Source organism: Phaethon lepturus, unplaced genomic scaffold, assembly GCF_000687285.1.
Source record: "Phaethon lepturus isolate BGI_N335 unplaced genomic scaffold, ASM68728v1 scaffold20798, whole genome shotgun sequence".
NCBI lineage: Eukaryota > Metazoa > Chordata > Aves > Phaethontiformes > Phaethontidae > Phaethon > Phaethon lepturus.
This window is the reverse complement of record NW_010557151.1, coordinates 6278-25859: the sequence shown is the minus strand read 5'-3', so window position 1 is coordinate 25859 and position 19582 is coordinate 6278. Positions and strand designations below refer to the sequence as shown.

Below are 19582 nucleotides of genomic sequence, written 5' to 3'. Positions count from 1 at the left end.
GCAGGAATTACTGACTCAAACTAAATCAGCAAGCATTAGGGCAGCTCACTGCAGTGTTTTGTAAAGGGGGGAGCGTAGCTTTGCCTGGCCTTGACAAGAGCTATTCATCTTTCTAATTCAATGTGCGTGTCACAAGCAGATGACTCCAAGATTTCAGATACTGGACCACCTCTCTAATTCGCGTGGGTTTTTTTGGGCGCTGAAACCTCTTGCTATCTTCAGTGCTTTTCTATCTGCGTTAGGTTGCTGTGTGTTTATCAGGACAGCGTAGTCAACGCTACCTTGCCGGCTGGATTTGACTCTCCTCTTTCCTTGAGTGGCTCTGGATCACTTGCTATACCGGAGCTTTAGGAAGTTGATGGTTTAAAGATGCTTGAATGGTTTCTCAGAATCATTCTTCTGGTCTTGGACCTACTGTACAGCCAAAGGCTGCCTCTGCCGGCTTCCAGCCCCAGTGATCATTTCGAGATGATGATTTACCAAGTAGAATGGGCCTAACCAGAGTAATCCTTCTAATGCCTAAGAAGAATGAACTTTAATCCAGCAAAGCTGAGCTTTCCATTTCTGTGGGGAAAATCCAGATCCAGGAGCTTCCAGAAGAAAGGGTCTTGGGTTGGCTAGAAGCTTTCCAGCGGGATTATTTCCCTCTTTCTTCGGCATACTCTGGTTTGGGTTTTGTAGGTAAGCAGGGGGAGGACAGAAGGGCATTTCCAAGAGTGTGTGGTGTCACCTGGTGAACAGAAAGGAAGGATGGATGCCTGGGTAACACCTGCACCGCTCACTAGGGGCTCGAAGATGTGCACTTGGTAAAATGATGGACATGGAGAGCAAAAGCAGCACCTCTCTATTTAGGTGTTGGACCTCATGACAGCAAATAGCACCTGCCACAGGGGGGTTAGCATACTTCTGTTTGGCAGATGAAGGCAGGTGGCTGTTGAAGGTGTTGAGGACTTTCCTCTAGAACGGTTTTCCCTGGCGTCAAGACAACTTTTTGGAGATACGTTTCTGTGGGGAAAAAATCTGAGAGCTGAAAAACTTCCCCTGCCTTCAGGAGTTGCCTGGAAGGTGAAAAGCCACTTCCCGTTTTGGGCTGAGTGTCAGAGATTCCAGGAAAGCGTGCTGTGACGAATGCACAAATGTCTCCCCATCTTTCTAGTCATCTTGGTGTAAGCCAGCAGCTGCTTTTTCATGTGTTTGTGCCCAAAAAATGCACATTTGCAAACTTTCTGGAATTGTCTGCAAAGCCTTTCCCTGGCGGTCCTTTCACCCTTTCATTTCTCTCTCCCTAGAATGGCAACGTGACCTGGAGCGACGAAGGTGATGGATGCCGAGGAAGAGAAATTTCACGAGACTTTGCCAAGGTCAGTCTGATCACGGGGATTTTGGGGAATTCTTCCCCTGATCTGTGACAGAGGGTGACTACGGAGCCCTCACTATTCCTCTGTAGTGAATTTGTAAGAAAACAGCTTTGTCCTGCAGCCTACAAACCTATTTTGTTGCCGTTGGTCACTGGAATATAGTTTGAACTAAGACTTTCGACATTTAAAATTTTCGTCAATACTTTTTCCAGCTGGGAGGAGAGTATTTTGTTTCTTGAACCTGATTAGCACTGTGGTCGTGGATTTGAATGTGGCAGCTGTGTGTCACATCAGCCAGAGGAATTCCTTGTAAACTATGCTGGCTCTTTCTGAAAGGGTGCAGCTAATTGCTCTGCAAATACACTGCTGCATTTTCTTCCTGAGCTCAGTGTGTGAGAAAGCACAGAGCTTCCCAGGGAATGAGCCCAAAAAGCTCCTCTTCTTTTGGCCTAGATGAATACCAAGTAGTGAGCAGCACCTACGGAGGGGCTGAAATGTATATTTCCCAGTGAATCTTCTCTGTTGAGCTGCTCCACAAGAGTAGCTACAACCAGCAGAAAATTTCCTGGAGTGATGCCGGATTCTTCCTCAATGCAAATAAGAGAAGGAATTGAATTATTCTTCATGTACAGCGTTGTCCTCCGTCTTGTTCTATATTCTCCTCTATCTCAGTGAGAGACTGACTCCAGCCCTTTCAGCCTGTCACTTTGCAGCCTCACAGGATTCCTGATAGGTGAAAATTAGATTTTTCTGTTCAAGAGGTAGTTCGAAGATGACACTCATGCGTGTCCCTTCTGAAGAATCAGTGGATCATGCTAGCATGCGGTGCCTCTCCTTTGGAATAAGCTGCCTGTGGAACTTTGTTTTAAATGCTTGGGTTTTTTAAGCCTTTTGGTAAAATGATTTCTGCAGCAAATTGGTTCCAGGCTGGTTTCTGATACTTTTGAAGGCTTTTTGCGTTATTTCAGAGGAGCCTTTCCTGCCAGGCTTTAGTAGTTACAAGAAAGCTCTATCCTTTCATCTCCTCCATCAAGAGACTTGGAGTTTGTCACTTACGTGACAATCCCTGAAGGAGGGAATCATGAGGGTAGGAGAAGCTGCAGAGAAGTTTACCTCCCTGGTGCCTCAAAGCCACAGACCACTAATCTGCCCTCAACCGCTGTCACCTTCCTTTTGTTTGTCTCTCCTTTCTTTCCAGCTTGTCTTAATAGTTTCTCTACCCTTTGCTTTCAGGTGGTTTCAAACGCTGCTCTGTAGCAGTGCTGTTAACTGAGCTGAATCCTGTTCCCTTCAGGGTGCCAGTCTCTGCTGTGCCTGGATGAGTTCCTGAGGGGCTGAGCAAGACAAGCCGTAACCGGGGTCCTCAAACTATCACTGCAGCCTTGCCCACCAAACTGCTCAGGAATCCTTCCTTGTTTTGCCTCGCTGCCTTTCACCCTTCCAGTACAAACACCAGAGCACCCATTGGAAGAAGCTAATATTATTACTTTCTTTTCTGTCCCATTGTGAATTGTGCCTTCATTTTTATTTTATTTTTTCCCCCCAGCTCTATGAACTGGATAGTGACCCTGAACGGAAAGAGTTCCTGGATGACCTCTTCATCTTCATGCAGAAGAGGGGTGAGTGAGCGTTTGTTTGAACTCGGTAGGGTAAAATGGGGCAGAGGGGTGCTGCTGCTGTTTGAATTCTGCCCTCCTGAATTTGAAAGAACAAATCCAGCCCTTGAACTTGCAGACCAGGTGGAAGAGCAGTGACAGGACTTGAGGTATGTGCCTTGGGAGATAAGGAGCGCAATAGGAAGGAACTCTTCCGCCCTGTAACTTAATTTCACAGACACTATTTCGTTACTCTCCTACCTAGTACTAACGTTGTCCATGCACTGAATGGCCCATAAAGCCTGGTTCCCCACGGATTTTTTTGGAACAAGGCTGAGTACCACTGGGGATTCTCTGGTCTCCTCTTCAAGGTGGCATGATCACATATCATCTTATGTTTGATTTCAGTGGCGTGTGAATGCACGCAGTCTGGGGACTGGGAAAATAGACACCAAGCCACATTTTCCTGTAGATTCACAGTGCATCAGCTTTCCATTTAGTAATTTTGTGTAACCGAGCGCAGAAGCGCGGTTTCTCACATTTCTTCCCTGTGGTGTCAGCAGCTTGCATCTCTCCTTGCTACAGGAGTGGTGATGCGTGTGTGAAGCAGTTCAGCTGGGATGTCACAAAAGGCTCTTCCTGTCCCCTAGTTATTAAAGTTCAGTCCCCTCATTGCAAACTATTCATAATAAAAATGTACACATACGGGATATTGTATAAAACACTTGTGGTAAATCTTTTGTGGTGCTCTCTTCCTTTACCCCTCCTCGCATGCCAGGCCAGGCAGACTCTTTCCAACAAAGATGCTTCTGAAAAAGTGTTAAACTGTGCTACAGACCTTTTCATTGTTTCCCAAAAGTTTGCTGAAGGTAGGTGTGAAGAGCAGACATAAAAAGGACCCTTTGCTCCCTCATGGCATAACACGCTCTGAGTGTGCCGGACCAAATAAGTCAGGTTGTGCTTGTTTGGAAGGGGGGCTGCCTTGGCATCACCAGCAATATGGTGCCCTGTGAGCCTAATAAAGCATAAAGATGCGACATCTCAGTCTCATCTATTTGAAAATTATCTGTTTGGGTTGGAGCTAGAGTCATATTTCCAGTTGTCTCTTGAACCCTGCATCTTCCGATGCATCCCCCTCTGTGGATGACTAGATGACAAGCAGAGGAAAAGCTATCCAAAAGGCAGCTTCCTATCCGTGTCCGTTTTTCCTGGCATGGCTAGAGCTGGCAGCTGACCTGTGAATTTTCACTCTCCAGCAGTTTGAGGTTATGCTTCCAAGTCGGTTAAAAATTGGAGCCGGGGTTTGCTGATATTTTTGGCTTTCGTATGCAGAGGCATAACGGGGCTTAATTAGCTTACTTGCAAATGTTAACCTGAGCTCACACGTTAATGTAAGGGCTGGGATGACTGACAGACAAGACAATAACCTGAAGGGTGTGATTGGCAGCAATAGAAACCTCCAGATACCTAGAGAGAAATCTGCTTAATACTTCAGTGTCTCTTTCCTATTACCTTTTAATTATTTATAATTGACACGTTCCCGGTGCAGGGGCTGAGCTGGTCACCAGCTGGTTGCTGTAGGAGTTTAGCTTTTAATCATCTGGGCATTTCCAAGTGTATTTGTTTTCTGGAGACTCCCTTGTTTCCTTACTTGCTAGAAGGCTGCAAATGAAATAGAAGAGCCCAGCACCCACGGGACAGAGATGCCATGAACTGATAGCCCTCTGCCAGCCGGAGGGACTGGAAATGTTTGGCCCTGCTCTGGGCAACCGGCTAGATTGCAGGGTACGAGGCAAGTTGTGGGCTTGCTTTATATTTTGGCACCCCCAAAAGAAATAGGCAGAAGGGCTCTGGGGAGGTAGTTTCTTCAGGTTGATAGGAGAACTGGACAGCATACATTGAGCTATAGGAGGCAGCTTTGCTTCCGTTGATAATCTAACATGCTGTGTCTTACTTCTTCACTGCGCAAAGGAAATCTTCCGACTTGGCATGGCTTTTCAGAAGCTGCGCTGTGTCTGCTGCTTTCCCATGCTCGCTCTCCCCAGCGTTATCTACAGCAGGGCTTTCGTTTTCTGGTGGACTTGACCACTGTGTCCTGTTCTGGGATCTTCAAAAATCTGGGAGCTTCTGCAGCAGAGTTATCATAGGATACCATTCAGGCTTTCAATTCACCTCCCCTTGCTTTATGTGCCGAACAAGCATCCTAAACCAAACAAGGCTGAACAGCTGCCTTGTTCTGAAAGAGCCGCCCAAAGATGGATACAACCGAGGCCTCATTGCACCTGAGAGCAAAGTGCTGTGTTTCTTAGCTTGTGTGTGTGAAGAGCTGGTTAATTTGCACCTCATGTCCAAAGGGAATGGAAAGCAGCTCTGCTAATAAACGTTGCTGGTGTAAAGATGGGGATTTTGCCATTCTCCGGGAGGAGCCGGAGAAGCGCTGGCCCTTGTTCGGGGCTGATGGATTCGGGGCACAGATTGCTAACTGACGCTGAACCAAAAAAGCCTGATGTGAAAGATAAATGGCAGATTTCACAGGAGCTACTGAGTAGTTGGAGGGATGAAAAGATTTGGTGGTTGGTGCTGCTGTTAGGAATGTACCTAGAGATGTGAAGCCATGAAAGAGACTTAATGCAGATCAAATGTGCAGGTCTCATCTGCCTCCGAGCACAGCAGGTTGTCGCTGAATGACCACAGCTGCAAGTGATAAAATGGCCCTTCAGTGGCAATAATGATGGGAGAGAGAGATGAGAGGAAAGCTGTAACTCTTCCTTTGTTGGATGTTTTATTCCTTGTATGTGTTTAGGTGAATGGGTCCCACCATGGCTGTGACTGAAGGGGCAGATGGGGAGAGGAGGGGAGACCGGCCGATGAGAGCAATTAGTGTGCAGGACTAACTTCGAACCAGGCCTACAACAGGACCAACCTGACGCAGCTCCACGGGGACGATGCTAGCTTGCTGTATTACCACTTCCAGCTTCCCCTTTCTCAGCTTTCCTGCAGTCTCAAACCAAAGGTTGTCTTTCCTCGGACTGAGCAGGGATAAGCAGCTTCAGCGGTGGCTTCCCTCCGTCTCCGTTGCTGATCTGGTGTCTTGTGACAAGTTGAGCCTTGATGTCTTGAGGTCTGGTTTCTCAGAAACTGTATTTTTAACCTCCTGCTGCGTGAAGAGACACTCTACGGGCAAGTTTGTGGTTCAGGGCATATTTTTTTTTTTAAGGGCACAGGCTGAGGCTTCTCTGCAAGTGGGCTGCGTTCCAGGCACAGAGCTTGGGTTTGCTCTGCCTGCCACTGAGGACACTGCAGGCAGGAGCAGTTTTCTAAGTGCCCGGGCTAGAGCTGCATCCATTACAATAACTCAGGGTAATCTTGTGTTCCCCCATCTTTTGTGCTTAACATTACTGACATTACTTTTGCTACAGAAATGTCTGTAGCCAGATGGGCAAGCTATTTTCCTCAGATCAGACTCCGTGTTAGAGATGATGACATCTTCCACTTCTTTTCTGGTCTTTCTCACCCTGTGAACGTACCATGAAGCTAAATTTTGGCCCCATCTCTTTTGTGTGCGATAGAAGGCACAGGTACAACGAATAGCAGAAAAATGAAGCTGTCAGCCCTGTAGCCTGTACTAGGTAGCACAGCTCGACTGCTTTTTGTCCCCAGATAGTGAAGGACTGTTAGTGGCATGACTCTTAGAGCTGCTAAGGCAGCCACCGATAGTTGAGCTGACTCTATTCTACTAGTGCTGGTCAGGAGAGAGTTGGAGGAGTGGGGGTGTTTCATCCCCTGGGAGGATCAGCAGTGTTCGTGCAAGATATTCCTCTTGAGAAAAGGTTTGATGGGGAAGAGATCTAACTGTGTGCTACGGTGTATTAGGAAAGGCGCCCTTTCAAGGGAAGCTGTTTTGTTCATTTTAAGTACTGCCTTTGTGAAGACCTCATAAAACGTCTCCAATTGTACAGCTCTACTAATTTTGTTCAAGGTTTCTGCGTGACCTTGGTTTTCCCAGATGGCTTGACCATTCTGGTTTTTATGTGTATATACATAGAAGGGGCTTTGTAAGTCTGACCGTGTGGTTTTAATGTTTTCCTGCTGTTGTATGCTCTGTCTGCACATTTTACATGTGGAAATACAACAAATCCAGGGTATTGACAAAAGCATTTACTGATGGATTCATTTATCTGTAGGCCAAGTGGTGCTTAGGAAATATTTGTCTGGGGAATACGCTTCATTCTACTACTGATTCAATTTTACAGGTTTCTTCTTTCGATCCTCCAGAGATATTTTTTGATTCTGAATTAAGCGATGTAGTTCTCTAAATGAGACATCGATAGACACAAATTCTCAGCATCCTTTGCTCATGCAACCTGCTTGATGCTGAGCCACAGCAAATGCTTCCCTGAATAGCAGATGATGTTCTGCAGTGGAAAATTCTCACTTGAGGCACTGCAGAGGCCTCTTCTGGATGGTCCAAATCAACCAGGCGAAGCCCTGTTCCCCGTTAGACCCTTGGATTTGTACACAGCTAAATGTCTACCTCCTGTACCTCTTTGAAAGAACCTCTTTGATCAAGTGTTCTGACTTAGACTGAGGAAAAATGGTGACTAGTGTCTTGTGCAAATGGTAAGCAGTGGGGATCAGTGAAATATTTTAGGTTTTTACTTTTATGTTGTTAGAATGGAAAGAATGACTTTTCCTTAAGTTGTAGGAGGAACTGGCACTCTGGTTTACGTTTCTCTGTATTCTTTAAGTGGTTTGAGCCTTTCGGAACAGGGAACAGAGAATGCACTACTCCATGTACTTGGACACTTTTAAGTCATGCTAGGATAAAATGAGGAGCAAAGCAGAGTGCTTGGGATCTCCGAACAACTTGAATCCAGCTCTTCTGGGGATGCATAACCCTATACCTGAGGCAGGGTTCTCTGTAGCATCCAGCAGACTCTTGCAGGGAATGTCTTGTTCATCGATCTTAGGTGCCAGGTGACTAAAAGTCTCTGCCAGACACAGAAGTTGATATTTTGGGAGAGTTTACTCGGGCCAGTTTGCAAACTTTGCAAATTGCAATAACTCAGAAATAGTTATTGGCAGGTCCTTCCCATGAAAAACAACCTTTTTTTCCCCTTCTAAACATTCATTGCAGAGACATGGGATTTTTTTTTTCATTTGGAAAAAGTTTTTTTTTCTCATTTGGAAAAAGCCTGGAAGTTTCCCTTTGGAAAGATCTAAAAAAATATTTTATGGGAAGATACCCAGTACAGCTCAAATAATTGATATCCTTTGGTTCTAAGCAGCTGAAAAATGGTGTTTTAGAGTGAATAGTGCTTTAGCTCCAAAGAAAAATCATATTGGAAGCTGCAGTTGTAATTAATGGGAAAATAGTATTAGGAGTTGACTTGGTTCTGGCCTACAGGAGACTTGTTTTAAATTCAGCCAGCATGAAGAATGTTTGAGCAGCTTAAATATTTTGGTAGGAACTGAGTTGGCATTGCACATGGGGTACAAAAGAAATTTGAAATGATTGGCTGTTGGTGGTTTGCATGAACCTTTCTGTAGCGTATTCATCTGATACTGGTCTGCTCTGTGTGATTGCCAGCTGAGGATCTCTGAATCCTAGGTGCCCTTTCCTGGGTATGCAGAATTGAGGGATGGATTCAAAGGGTTTTCTCCTGAAGATCCAGATGGTAACTTGTCATATGTTTCTCCAGCATCTCAAAGACTGGATGTTTGGGTCTCAAATTGTGGTGGTCTTGAGCTCTTCCGTACATTAGTACTTCCTCTCTGCTTTTGGGTGTTCTTGGCTTCCCCCCCTTAAATTTAACGGCATGTTTTTCAAATGATTAATGAACTGCTGCACTTGAGCAGCGGAGGTGGCTCAATGCTGAAGAGATGACCCTGTAGATATCCAGGTTGGATGGAAGAAGGTGGAGCCGTTTGGCATGAAGATGCTCCAATTTTTTACTTTGTGCAGCCTGCCTGACCTACCTTTATTTTCCCCAGCTGCCCTCATTTGTCTGCATTGCCTTCTCTATTTGTACCTCTCTCTGCTTAGAGAAGAAGAGTTTATCCATTTGGTTTGGAGGTTATACGTATGGAAACCCACCACCAGTTGCATGGCGGTTCAACATCTGGTCAAGAAATTTGGAACAGCAAATATATTGAACCCAGCTGTATCGGTAGCAGCCGAAGAGTTGGACGGTAGTTGAGCTGTAGGAGAGAAGCAAATCTCTGTGGGATCTCCGTTTTGGGGATGGAGAAGCACCCTGTGTGGGAAGGTTAATGTGGCTGGAGCCTTGGCTAATATAAGCCGGGCGCTGGATGCCAGTTAGGCTGCCTCCGGTTCGGCAGCCGAAATCTGATAAGGGGCCGCTGTCACCCTCACTTACTGAGGAGGGAAGCAGAAACTGATGGTGTTTCATGGGGTGCAGATAAGAAGTGGGCCTCCTGTCAAATAGAGCATGATTAATTACCCTTTATCCTGGCTCCCGCTTTGATAGGAGTGTCTAATGGTCCGCAGGCTTGCGGATCAGGTGGTGACATTCCTGTTGGGAGGTGAAAATGCCTGCTGTGGAAATGCCAAGCACAGGGAGAGATTAGATCAGCCATGGCATGGGCAGGGAGGAAGAGGGGAGAGGTGGTTTCCCTTCTGTATGCCTTTGCTTTTTATTTTAACATTGAGTGCTTGGGTCAGACTCAAACCAAATCAACAAATAAAACTTTCAGGCAAAGGAGCTGGGGTGGCTGAACAGGCAGCTCTGCATGAAGCCAGCCGGGGTTTGTCCTGGGAGAGGAATTCAAGCAAACCGGGAACGGAGACAGTGCAGGGTTCAAGTTGATTTGCTCCTATCTTACTCTGCTGCTTTGCTGTTGAACTGAATTTTACCTCTGTTTAGCCTGGGAGAGTGGGGAGGTCATTGGTACCAAGTAATTGCTCTGTCTGCCTTCAAAGAAAGACGAAGATCTCTTCAAGATTCGATTCAAAATTATTTTAAATCACTGTGGACTTCCCCAGCCTCCTGGGGAAAACCTGTTCCTTTTGACTGCCTGGTATTGTTCCTCTTCTGGACTTATTTAGAGTGGAAAATGGAAAGAGCAGCTCTTTCCTTACCTGTACAGGTTGTGGCTAAAAAATGCCCCCTCTATGTCTATTTTTCACTCCAGAGCATGCTTTATTGCACTTTGAATGCTGCTCTGCAGAAGAAATGTTTGGGATTCTCACCTCCTTTGTTCCTTACTGAAAAATCGACACTTCTGAAAGTCAGTTGGATAGAGGGGGCAAAAAAAATGGGAGGTGATTGAAAAAGTACTGCTCCAGGCTGGGTATAATTAACTGCTCTTTGCCTCTTGCATGCAGGACAAGTCATGGCTTAGACTGCTTGATGGTGGGGAACTCCCTGCAGTGGGCATGGCTGAGCATGAGGAGAGGAGAGAGTGGCTCTTGGCAGGGGACCCCCATCGTGGAGGACTTGCAAATCCCTGCAAAATGAGAGGGGACTTACTTTCTATGGCTCAGTTAAGAACAGTCTTAGGGGCAGGTTTCTTTGTTTAACATCAGTCTCCGTCTTCAGAATTGGGTGTAAATCTGAAGTCTGGCTAAGATTGGGTGAAGAGCAAGGAAAAAGCTCACCTTGGGCAGTGTGCTTGGGTGGGTGAAGATGATGATGGTCCAGGCTGAGCCCCAGCACTGAGCGAGCGGCTGTCGCAGGAGCGGAGCCTGCGTGTGCCGATGGCTCCGCCAGCACCCCCAGATACTGGTTCATTGACAATAGATGTAAAAACAGTCATTTAAAGATTATCCGGGCTTTGCAGCTTCCTCAGACCCTTCTTAAAGAGCTCTTGAAGGATGAAAATCAAACAGTTGCTCCTTCTGCCTCTCCAGCGTAGGGGACATAGGGGACATTCAAGCCCTTTAGGCTTTTGTTAGGTTTGCCTGAAACAGAGGAGGCTTTTGAACGGGGTGAAACAGCTTGGCAGAGGGGGCTGCTTATTTCCCTTGAAGGACAGAGATGTTTATAGCTACAGTGAGGCTTCCTCCAGGGAAACTCTTTATTCCAGAAGTCTGAATTACAGTTACAGCTGTCTTTTCTTTCAGAAAACCAGGAACCCATGGCTATGAGATGATTCTTCCTTTTCCTTCCAGTGTCATTTTTGGGCTTTTTCTCCTCTTTATAGCCCTTCTAGTTAGCAAAAGGGAAGGTAGGTTGTCTGGAGTCTTACAGCCTCTTACCTTTAGGCTATACTCCCACCCGTGGGTCTTTGGTAGCAGGAGTTTGCCTGCCCTAGAGTTTTGTCTTCCTGAGGTGTCCCATGCTCCTCAACTGTGCATTATCCCTTTTCCCGTGGAAACAGAGTCCTCGTCCCCCTGCTTTGGCTTGTTCCTTGCCGCAATGCCCCATACTTCTGTAGCTGGGGTTATACTAAAAGTAAAACAAGTAATTTTACCAAGAAAACTAGGAGGGGAGCAAGTCTTCTTCCTTGCCCTCTTCTCGAGTCGAGCAAGGCTTGTGCCTCTTTGCAAGCACAGTACGTACAGCATTTCTGAGAGCCGGCAGAATAGAGAGGCTTGAGAGTACAGTAAAATGAGTTTGCCATCAAAAGGCAACAAGTCTTACGCTGTGCCCCCGGCTGCTGACCTTTCCCTCTGGAATTCTCCCCTCTGACCTCCGGATCATTAATCCTGATGCTGCCAGATGACAGTAATCCATCATGGCCTCTGACAAGCCTTGCAGCCGCCTGTGAAAGGATCCGCTCGGCTTCAGCATCCAATCGTCCCATGATACTCGTTTTTTCAGCCTTTCCTGTTTGAGCGCTGAGGTTTCCAATAAAGACTTTATCGCTTTGCTTTTCCTCGGAGAGGGGCTGGGGGAGGAGAGGGCTGTGAGAGCAGCTTTTCCACGCTTCTCAGCTCTTTTGCAGTTGGATCCTATGAAACATGCAGAGCCCTAGCTGGCTCGGTGAGGAGTACAGTTAATTTACCAGGTTCCAAACCCAAATCGCTCTTTGCTAGCTCTGGGAGATACTACTTTGAGCGGTACGATGAGAAAGCGTGGGAGGAGAACGATTGTGTCTCTGTGCTCAAGTGGCAGAAGGATGGAAGTAGTTTTGTCCTTGCTGTAAAATTTCTCAGCCTGCATAAAGAAACTTTCCAGGGCCAGGGAGCTCTAAGTTTCAGCTTCGTTTATAAAGCTGCTAATTAAATTTCAGGGCACTTTGGTCTGTGAGTCTTGTTTAAAAGCAAACTTCAGGAAGGGGAGGTGTCGAAGGGGTAGTAGCATGCGGTGGGGAGGTCAGATCTGACCGCTGTTTCTACTCCAGCTATGAGCAGGCTCTCTGGAAACGCGTGTCAGCCTTTATTTCTGACTGATGTAGATAATGTCCCTTTCACGGGGGCATTTGGATAAATATACTTGTGTGTGTTTTCAAATGCTGAGATGAGAGAATCTAGAGAAGAGTAAAACAGTGTTCAGGAGAAATGCAGTATATTAACAACTAGGTATTTCCTTATACTTCTGTGTTAGTGGCTTGTTTTGCCTAAGGAGCCTTATCCATGACCCTCCCTTTCGCTCTCCATCTGCTCACTGTCCGAGGAAAGCTGGATGAAAGTCCCTTCTGGACAAGCTAATGCTATTCCCTAAATTGGATTGGGGAAAAGCGGGTGGCTTTGAGCGGCACGGGGTTGCTGGAGGAGCAGGGGAGAGGAGCCCCAGCAGAGCAAAGGCTTTGCTGGCGACACGATGCCGCTTAAGACGCCTCAGCTTTTCTTGCTGCTGGGGCAGAAATGCCGAACTGTTAACGAAGAGGCATTTTGAGGTGGAAAAAACCTCCCCTGGCTCTTCCTGGAGACCTCGGAGAGAAATATTTCCCTGCTTTTCCTTTGGAGCTGGCTGGGTGTGACTCTGGTTACTGTGGCTCAGCTGATGAATGATAACTTAAGGCTGGTAACATGATCACTCCCAGCCCTCTGTGTGTCTGAAATGACGCTGTTAGTGTGCTCTTAATCTTTGCAATAACACACCGAGACAAAATGGTGGCTGAGGAAAAACCGAAGCAAATTGAGGATTGCGTTTACACAGGCTGGCCTTTTGGGAGGGACCCGCTCCTGGCTCGGGGCGGCCGGCTGGGATGGGTAGAGCCGCGGTGTGTTTAAACGGTTTGGAAACGTCTCTGTCTCTGCTCCCTGGAGGAACTGTTGTCTCTGAAATGCAGGAAGAGGATCTGATGCAGTTTGTGAAATTACTGCTTTGTGGACAGGGAAGGGGTTGTTTAGATAAGGCAAGGAAAAGAGGAGATGATAGATATAAAATGACGGAGTGTGCAGACCAAGGCTGATCAGGTTGCTCTTTCTGTTTTCTTACAGTTTTAGAGTTAGTAACTTGGTGAAATTGAAGGCAGCCCTTTTAAAGCTGAAAAAGTTTACTTTTTCTGTCCAGCATCTCATTAACCTGTGGGAATCGGTACCACGAGCTAATGCATAACAGGCTTCAAAAAGACAAGAGAGGCGGGATGGAAAAAAAAAAAAATTACACTTACATGTATAATGAGGACATCTGCAGAGCTGAGCTGAACTCCTTTTCACTAAGCAGAATAAAACCCATTTATAAGGGCCATAAACTGCTCTGCTTCGGGGCATTAACCGGATCGCTGGCTGATGAGCAGTGGCAGAAGTCTCCCCTGTGGGTTGGCTCTTCCATAATTGTCCATTACAGCGCTTCGCAGGCTTTCCTGTAAAGGCTGGTGCTGACCATTGTGGTAGGCAGGATACTGACCTCAGATGGACGGCTCTTTGATCCAGGACAGTATTTCCTATGCAAAAGAAAAGGTTTGCTACATCAGCATTATTTCCACACACCCCCCCTTTTCCTCTCCTTGCCTAAATCTCATTAGTTTGACCTTTTCAAACCCTGCACGCTTTATCGCTTTAAGGTGCTGCTAAAAGGGCACTATCAGGTTGAAAATCGGATTTTCTTAGTTCTGTTAACCCACAAGATGACAAAACTGAACAGGAAGGATAGCGCCGTTTCCCTGTCTGCCCTGTCTAGCCTCACGAGGATAGAGCAGGACCTTGTTTTGGGCCCCAAAAAGCGCTCGGCTGCCTGGTGCTTCTCGCAGCAGCCGGGAGGATGCCTGGCTCGGCGGCGTCCGCAGCCGGGCACGCCAGCGCTCCGTTACGCTGCTCGTTTGTTCACCATCAAGGCAACGTCTCTAGCTTTCTCGCAACGAGTTACTGCTCCGGCAGCTGGGTTGTAGTTGCTACCGAGGTACACGCGCGGCATCATCGGTGTGTCATTTGGGAGCGTGTTCGGGGGGAAAAAGAGTGGGAGGGTGAAAATGCTTTGCGAGAGCAGAAGCTGCGGCAAAACGTTATGCACGTGCTTGTGAGGGAGGACAGAGGTAAATGTATGTGGGGGAAGGAGATGCTCTCAAGGGTCACGTACCCAAGCCGTTCCCAAGCGATACGGGATGGCAAAGCCTGGGGAGCGCGGGAGCCGAATCCCAGCATACGAGCAGCTCGAGTTGCCTGGCTGCTCAGCCCCTTCCTGAGCACAAGCAATACAGATTTTTATCTCCGGTGGCCCTGGGAGCTCATAAAAAATGATTCCTCTGTGATGCTCCCTCACCCCTCGGACTGAATAGTCCCTACTTCCCCTCTTTCTATTTTAGAAGTTGCTCTTAGCTGCAGGTTATTATTGGTCTGATAATTGCTTTTGCCTACAGGAAAGGGTTTTTCATGAAAAGGACGTGCCATGTAGCTACACTTCTCTGGCTCATTTACTCACCCATCGAGAGGCCTCAAGCAGGCTATGAACAGAGTTGCCTGAATTTCCTATTAGAAGGAAGATCAATAGCTCTAACCTGCCGGTTTTCTTGGCCTCATTTTCTCTCTGACTCCGTGTTTCCTTCCCTGCTGTTTCCCTGCAGGAACTCCCATTAATCGGATCCCCATCATGGCAAAGCAGATCCTGGATCTCTACATGCTCTACAAGCTGGTGACTGAGAAAGGAGGGCTGGTAGAAATTATCAACAAGAAGATCTGGCGAGAGATCACCAAAGGCCTTAACCTGCCCACCTCCATCACCAGTGCCGCATTCACGCTTCGAACCCAGTAAGTCCAGAAGGCCTGACGGCATGGATGTGAACGCAGCGGGGACTGGGGTGGAAAAATTGAACAACTAAATTCCACTCTGCGGCCAGGGAGGTGCTGATAAATAGCTTTATTTATCCCTCTCACCCAAAACTTGCAGTTTTTCCTTTCTATTCCTCCTTCTCTTGTTTTTCTTAGCAGTGATTCTTCCTGAACGTCCATCCCTACAATCGCAGCGCTAATCGCCTTGTTCGTGGTGCTCTGCGCCTCCCTCCATCCTGTGCCCTTCTTGCCTCTTCAGAGCCTGAACTCCTCAGGGCAAGGAGGGTCTTGCTCCTGTCTCTGAAGAGCACTTGGCACAGCGAGGAGGGAGGGAGGCCTCCTGATTTGTAGGCATCAAGTATGAACTTGATCGTTTAGTTACCACTACTGAATTGTGGAAAGTTGCATTTAGCACCTACTTACTGTTAAGGATTGCTTTTCTGACCTGCAGTACCTGACATTGAGTAGGCGAGGAAAAAAAAAGAAGAAAAATTAGAATAATCACTGTAAAATTGAAGCAACAGGGCGAAGCTGCGCTTTAGTGACTCGAGCGTGGAAGGCTGGGCTCTGAGAATCCACACCCAGCTCTTACGTAGACTCGATTTTCTTGGAAGTTATTAGAGCCCCTGAGTCGCAGAGAGGGAAGCTCCTTGCCATTTCTACAGCCTTTGGTACAAACAGGCTGTCTCCTGCAGACATGTGTGCCAGAATTCAGCAAAAGCGGTAAGGCTTGGTGCTGCCCAATGCAAATGGCTTAGATAAAGGTAATTCTTCAAATTTCCTTCCTTGCATTAAGTTTTACGGTCCAGGATCTTAATTCTTATAATTTTAAGTGGTATCTCAGTTGTAAAAGAATTCTGGATGATTCCCTTCTGCCCTTGTCAGGGTGTAGTGGTATGTAACTATATGCTTCCGTCTAAACTGATTAAACTGAAAGTTTCTTCGTGAAAGCTGTGCCTCACACCCGAACTGCTCAATGCTTATCCAACCAAGCGCAGCGGTGGTCACGATACGCGGACAAAGACTCCAGGTCTGCAGAGGACCTCAGTCTGAAAGTCTTCCTGAATGCAACGCTTGGTGCTGCAGCCTGTATTTTCATGTTCTGTTGAGAAACCTACTTGAGTTTCCCTGTGCTCGCCTCTCTCCCAGGTATATGAAGTATCTATATGCCTACGAATGCGAGAAGAAATCCCTCAGTTCTCCTGCTGAGCTCCAGGCTGCCATCGATGGCAACAGGCGGGAAGGCAGGCGGCCCAGCTACAGCTCCTCTTTGTTCAGCTACTCGCCCACTACCACGGGGCCTCCTTCCCTCCTGTCTCCCCCAAAGATCCGCTTCCCCATCATCGGCGTCGCGCCGGGCAGCGGGACCAGCAATCCTCGGGTGTCTCCAGCAGCAGCTGTCAGAAAAGGTCAGCTACTTTTACCCGCAGCTGAGAGGGTGGCTGGGTGAAAGAGGTACAGGCACTGAAACACAGTGATTTTCCATTTTGGCCGCCCAGACTAGCTTGGACTTGAGAGCAGTGAGACTTGGGTGGCTCCGGGTTTGCAGAATATTCCGCCTGCAGTTTAAACCGTCGCGTGCTTGCTTTAGGAAGGGCTGTGGGAGGCACTAAGCGACTCTTTCCTTTTCTAGGTGATGGTGTGCCCTTGACTGTGTCTATGCCAAATCGTATTGCCGTGCCAGTGACCTTGGCTAGCCAGCAGGCAACTGTGGCAGCAAGAACAGCCACCCTGGAGCAGCTGAGGGAGAGGCTGGAGTCGGGAGAGCCTCCGGAGAAGAAGGTCTCGCGGATGACGGAGGAGGAGCAGCGGCTCGTCCAGCAGGCGCTTCAGCGCAACCTGTTCAGCATGGCGCGGCAGATCCCCATGAAGATCAAAATCAATGGCAAGGGTAAGCAGCACCTCTAGATACACGAAAGGCCTTTGCAGACTGCAGCAGAGAGGGAACTGCTCCCAATATAGGATGTTGAACACCCCTTTACACACAGGCTTGATTATCTCTCCGGGTACCAGGCAGAGGTCACCATTAAGAAGCTGTTAAAATGGAGCACAATAACTGCAAAAGCTAAACCGTGGCAACATTTTGTTGGGTTTTCCTTGCCACTGCTGGTTTTCTTCTATTCTTGTTGGTACATAATCCAACCTGAATTCAGAAACGCCCTAGCTGCGTTCAGAAAGCTCTGCATCTAAGCTGATAAAACCCACTCGACCCATACAACAAGACCCTCACTCTGAGCTTATGACCTCCTGTCCTGAGATTGCTTCAGGACTCGGGCTGTCATGTCTCCACAGAACTTGCACTGTGGGGAGCAGCAGTTTCAGTTGCCCTTGCAGCGCTACGTTGCGTGCTGTAGGTATGCTCCTTCCTTCATGGGAAGCACATGGGTTGGTTGAAATTGCTTTGGGCCGCGTATCTGACCCCCTTATGATTAATACCGGGAGCTCTCGGACCCGAGAGCACGGTTTAGCCTAGCCAGAGGCAGCCTTGTGATGGCGCAGTCAAGAAAAGCTGACTTTGAGGGGAAGCCCATCATGTGGCAGATGCTCAGCTTTCCCCTGCCCTGCTCTCATCCGAGCCTCACGTCAGCGTTGTGCTGCAGGGGATGATTTTCTGTCCTTTCCTGGTCAGGAATCCTTTTAATTGATCGTGGAGGTAACGGCTTTTTTCTGTATGGGTAGCAGACTGCGGGAGAGAGATGCCCAGCTTTTAGGAATCCTTTGTTAGGTGTGGCGAGGAGGCCACAAAGACCTGCGTATCTGCAGGGGGCCCGACGTGTCCCAGGGCTTTTAGCAAATCAGGTGATTTCTACCAACATCTGCTGCAACCCTATGCACAGCCTCCAGGCAAAGAACTCCTGGCAAGGCTGGGTTAGAAGGTCACATATAAGCAGCATTCATGGCCTGGGAAATGCGCTCCTGAAATGCTTTGTAAAAGGGGAGTCACCCTGTAAAGGTCACATTGTCAGAATCAATACTGTTATATAGTGGCTTCAAAAGCTGATTAAGTGCTGTGGCTCCCTTACCTGTCCTGGGGGCTGCACTTCACTGGGCAGCAAAGCCTCAGAAAATTTCAGTCCCAACAGCTGCTTCCTCCAAACCTTTTGATCCATTTAAAATTAAAGGTCTTCAGACCCCCTATTAATTGTACATTTGGACGTAGGCACAAGGCCAGGCAAGTCTGGCACGGCTTAGAAGAAAGGGAAGAGTTGTTCTTGAGGTCTTTGCTAGCAGTGCTGGTAAATGCTTTATTGAGATGCTTTGCCAGAAATATGTGTGACAAAGGGTCGAATCAGGTTCCCCTTTGAAGCAGTAGCAGCTTGCTGCGGCGTTAAATGGGATTGGGACTTTGCATCTCAGTTCCTGGCAGCTCTGCATCCACCTAAATTTCACCTTTATATAAAAACAAAACAAGTAACGAGTAAAGGGGAATACAGATTTTATCAAGTCATGTTCATTCCCTCTCATCTCACTTTATTTTTTTTTTTTCTCTCCACCCTGAACTTCCTAAATCAAAATGCTAGGAACAATGTTAATCTCTACAAATAGTAACATGCTGAGGGCTGAGCCCTGAGGACTCGACACTGTTCCCACCTTTGTTAGGTGACTGTGAACAAGTCTGTCCTGTCTTTCGTGGCCTAATTTTCCCAATTGCAAAATAAAAATAACATTGTGCTTTGTGAAGTGCTTTTCAGAAAAGCACCACAGGAGCTTATCGTAGCTTGATAGCAACTTTCAGGTTAAATGTTAACAATGTCCTTAGCGTTCTGTACAGGGACAGCGGACTTGCTATCCCAGCAGACTCGAAACGAGCTAAAAACCAAGCGTCGCGTTCCAGGGTTTGAGTCCTTGGCGCTGTATCCCCTCCCTCCAGCGGCTGCGGGAGCTGTTGCAGTCTGAGTCCTGCACGGGGAACCGCACCAGCTCCTCCCGAAACTGCCAGCCCTCAGCCGAGGGCGAGAGGACCGTGTAGATGCCCCCAGCCACAATCCAGCTGGTTTAAAGACGGTCTTGTCTCCTGTGCTGGCAGCTTTTTCCTTGGAGGGGATGATAATTTGACCCTCCCTTGTGCGAGTTGGGGAGAAAGTCACAAATGTCAGTGGGCTCCCAGCCTACCCTTAGTTCACACCGAAGCATTTAAACACCTTTGTAGACTTATCTTAGGATAAGGACTGGGAGCAGACATCGTGTGGGGATTTCCTCACCAAAGAGGAGACAAAAGGAGGGCTTTGATCGTCTCTGGATAGCGCAGGGAACAGGATAGTGACTCTCTAACTCTGCATCTCTTCTTTCTTGAAAGAAGATAAACAGGACTCGGCAGCAGCGGCAGCACTGAATTTGTCACCTAACGGCATTGGGAGTATTAACATGTCGGTGGAGATTAACGGCACAATTTATGCTGGTGAGAAAGAACTCCCGCTCCTGGGGGTGGGTAGAGAGCCAGGCTGGTGGTGGAGAGGGTGGCGTGCTCCCAGGGGCTGGCCTTTGCCAAAGCACAGCACACCAAACCTGTC

General features: G+C 47.6%; 1 protein-coding gene across 1 annotated transcript in view; it reads left to right on the top strand.

The window, feature by feature from the left end:
• The window catches only part of ARID3B (AT rich interactive domain 3B (BRIGHT-like)), a 28775-nt gene that overhangs the window by 8227 nt on the left and 966 nt on the right, over positions 1-19582 (top strand). The window contains exons 2-7 of the mRNA XM_010292702.1: positions 1290-1361; positions 2905-2977; positions 14867-15050; positions 16221-16480; positions 16705-16962; positions 19369-19470. Coding sequence (XP_010291004.1) covers positions 1290-1361; positions 2905-2977; positions 14867-15050; positions 16221-16480; positions 16705-16962; positions 19369-19470 — 949 coding nt within the window. The remainder of the gene's footprint in view (positions 1-1289; positions 1362-2904; positions 2978-14866; positions 15051-16220; positions 16481-16704; positions 16963-19368; positions 19471-19582) is intronic.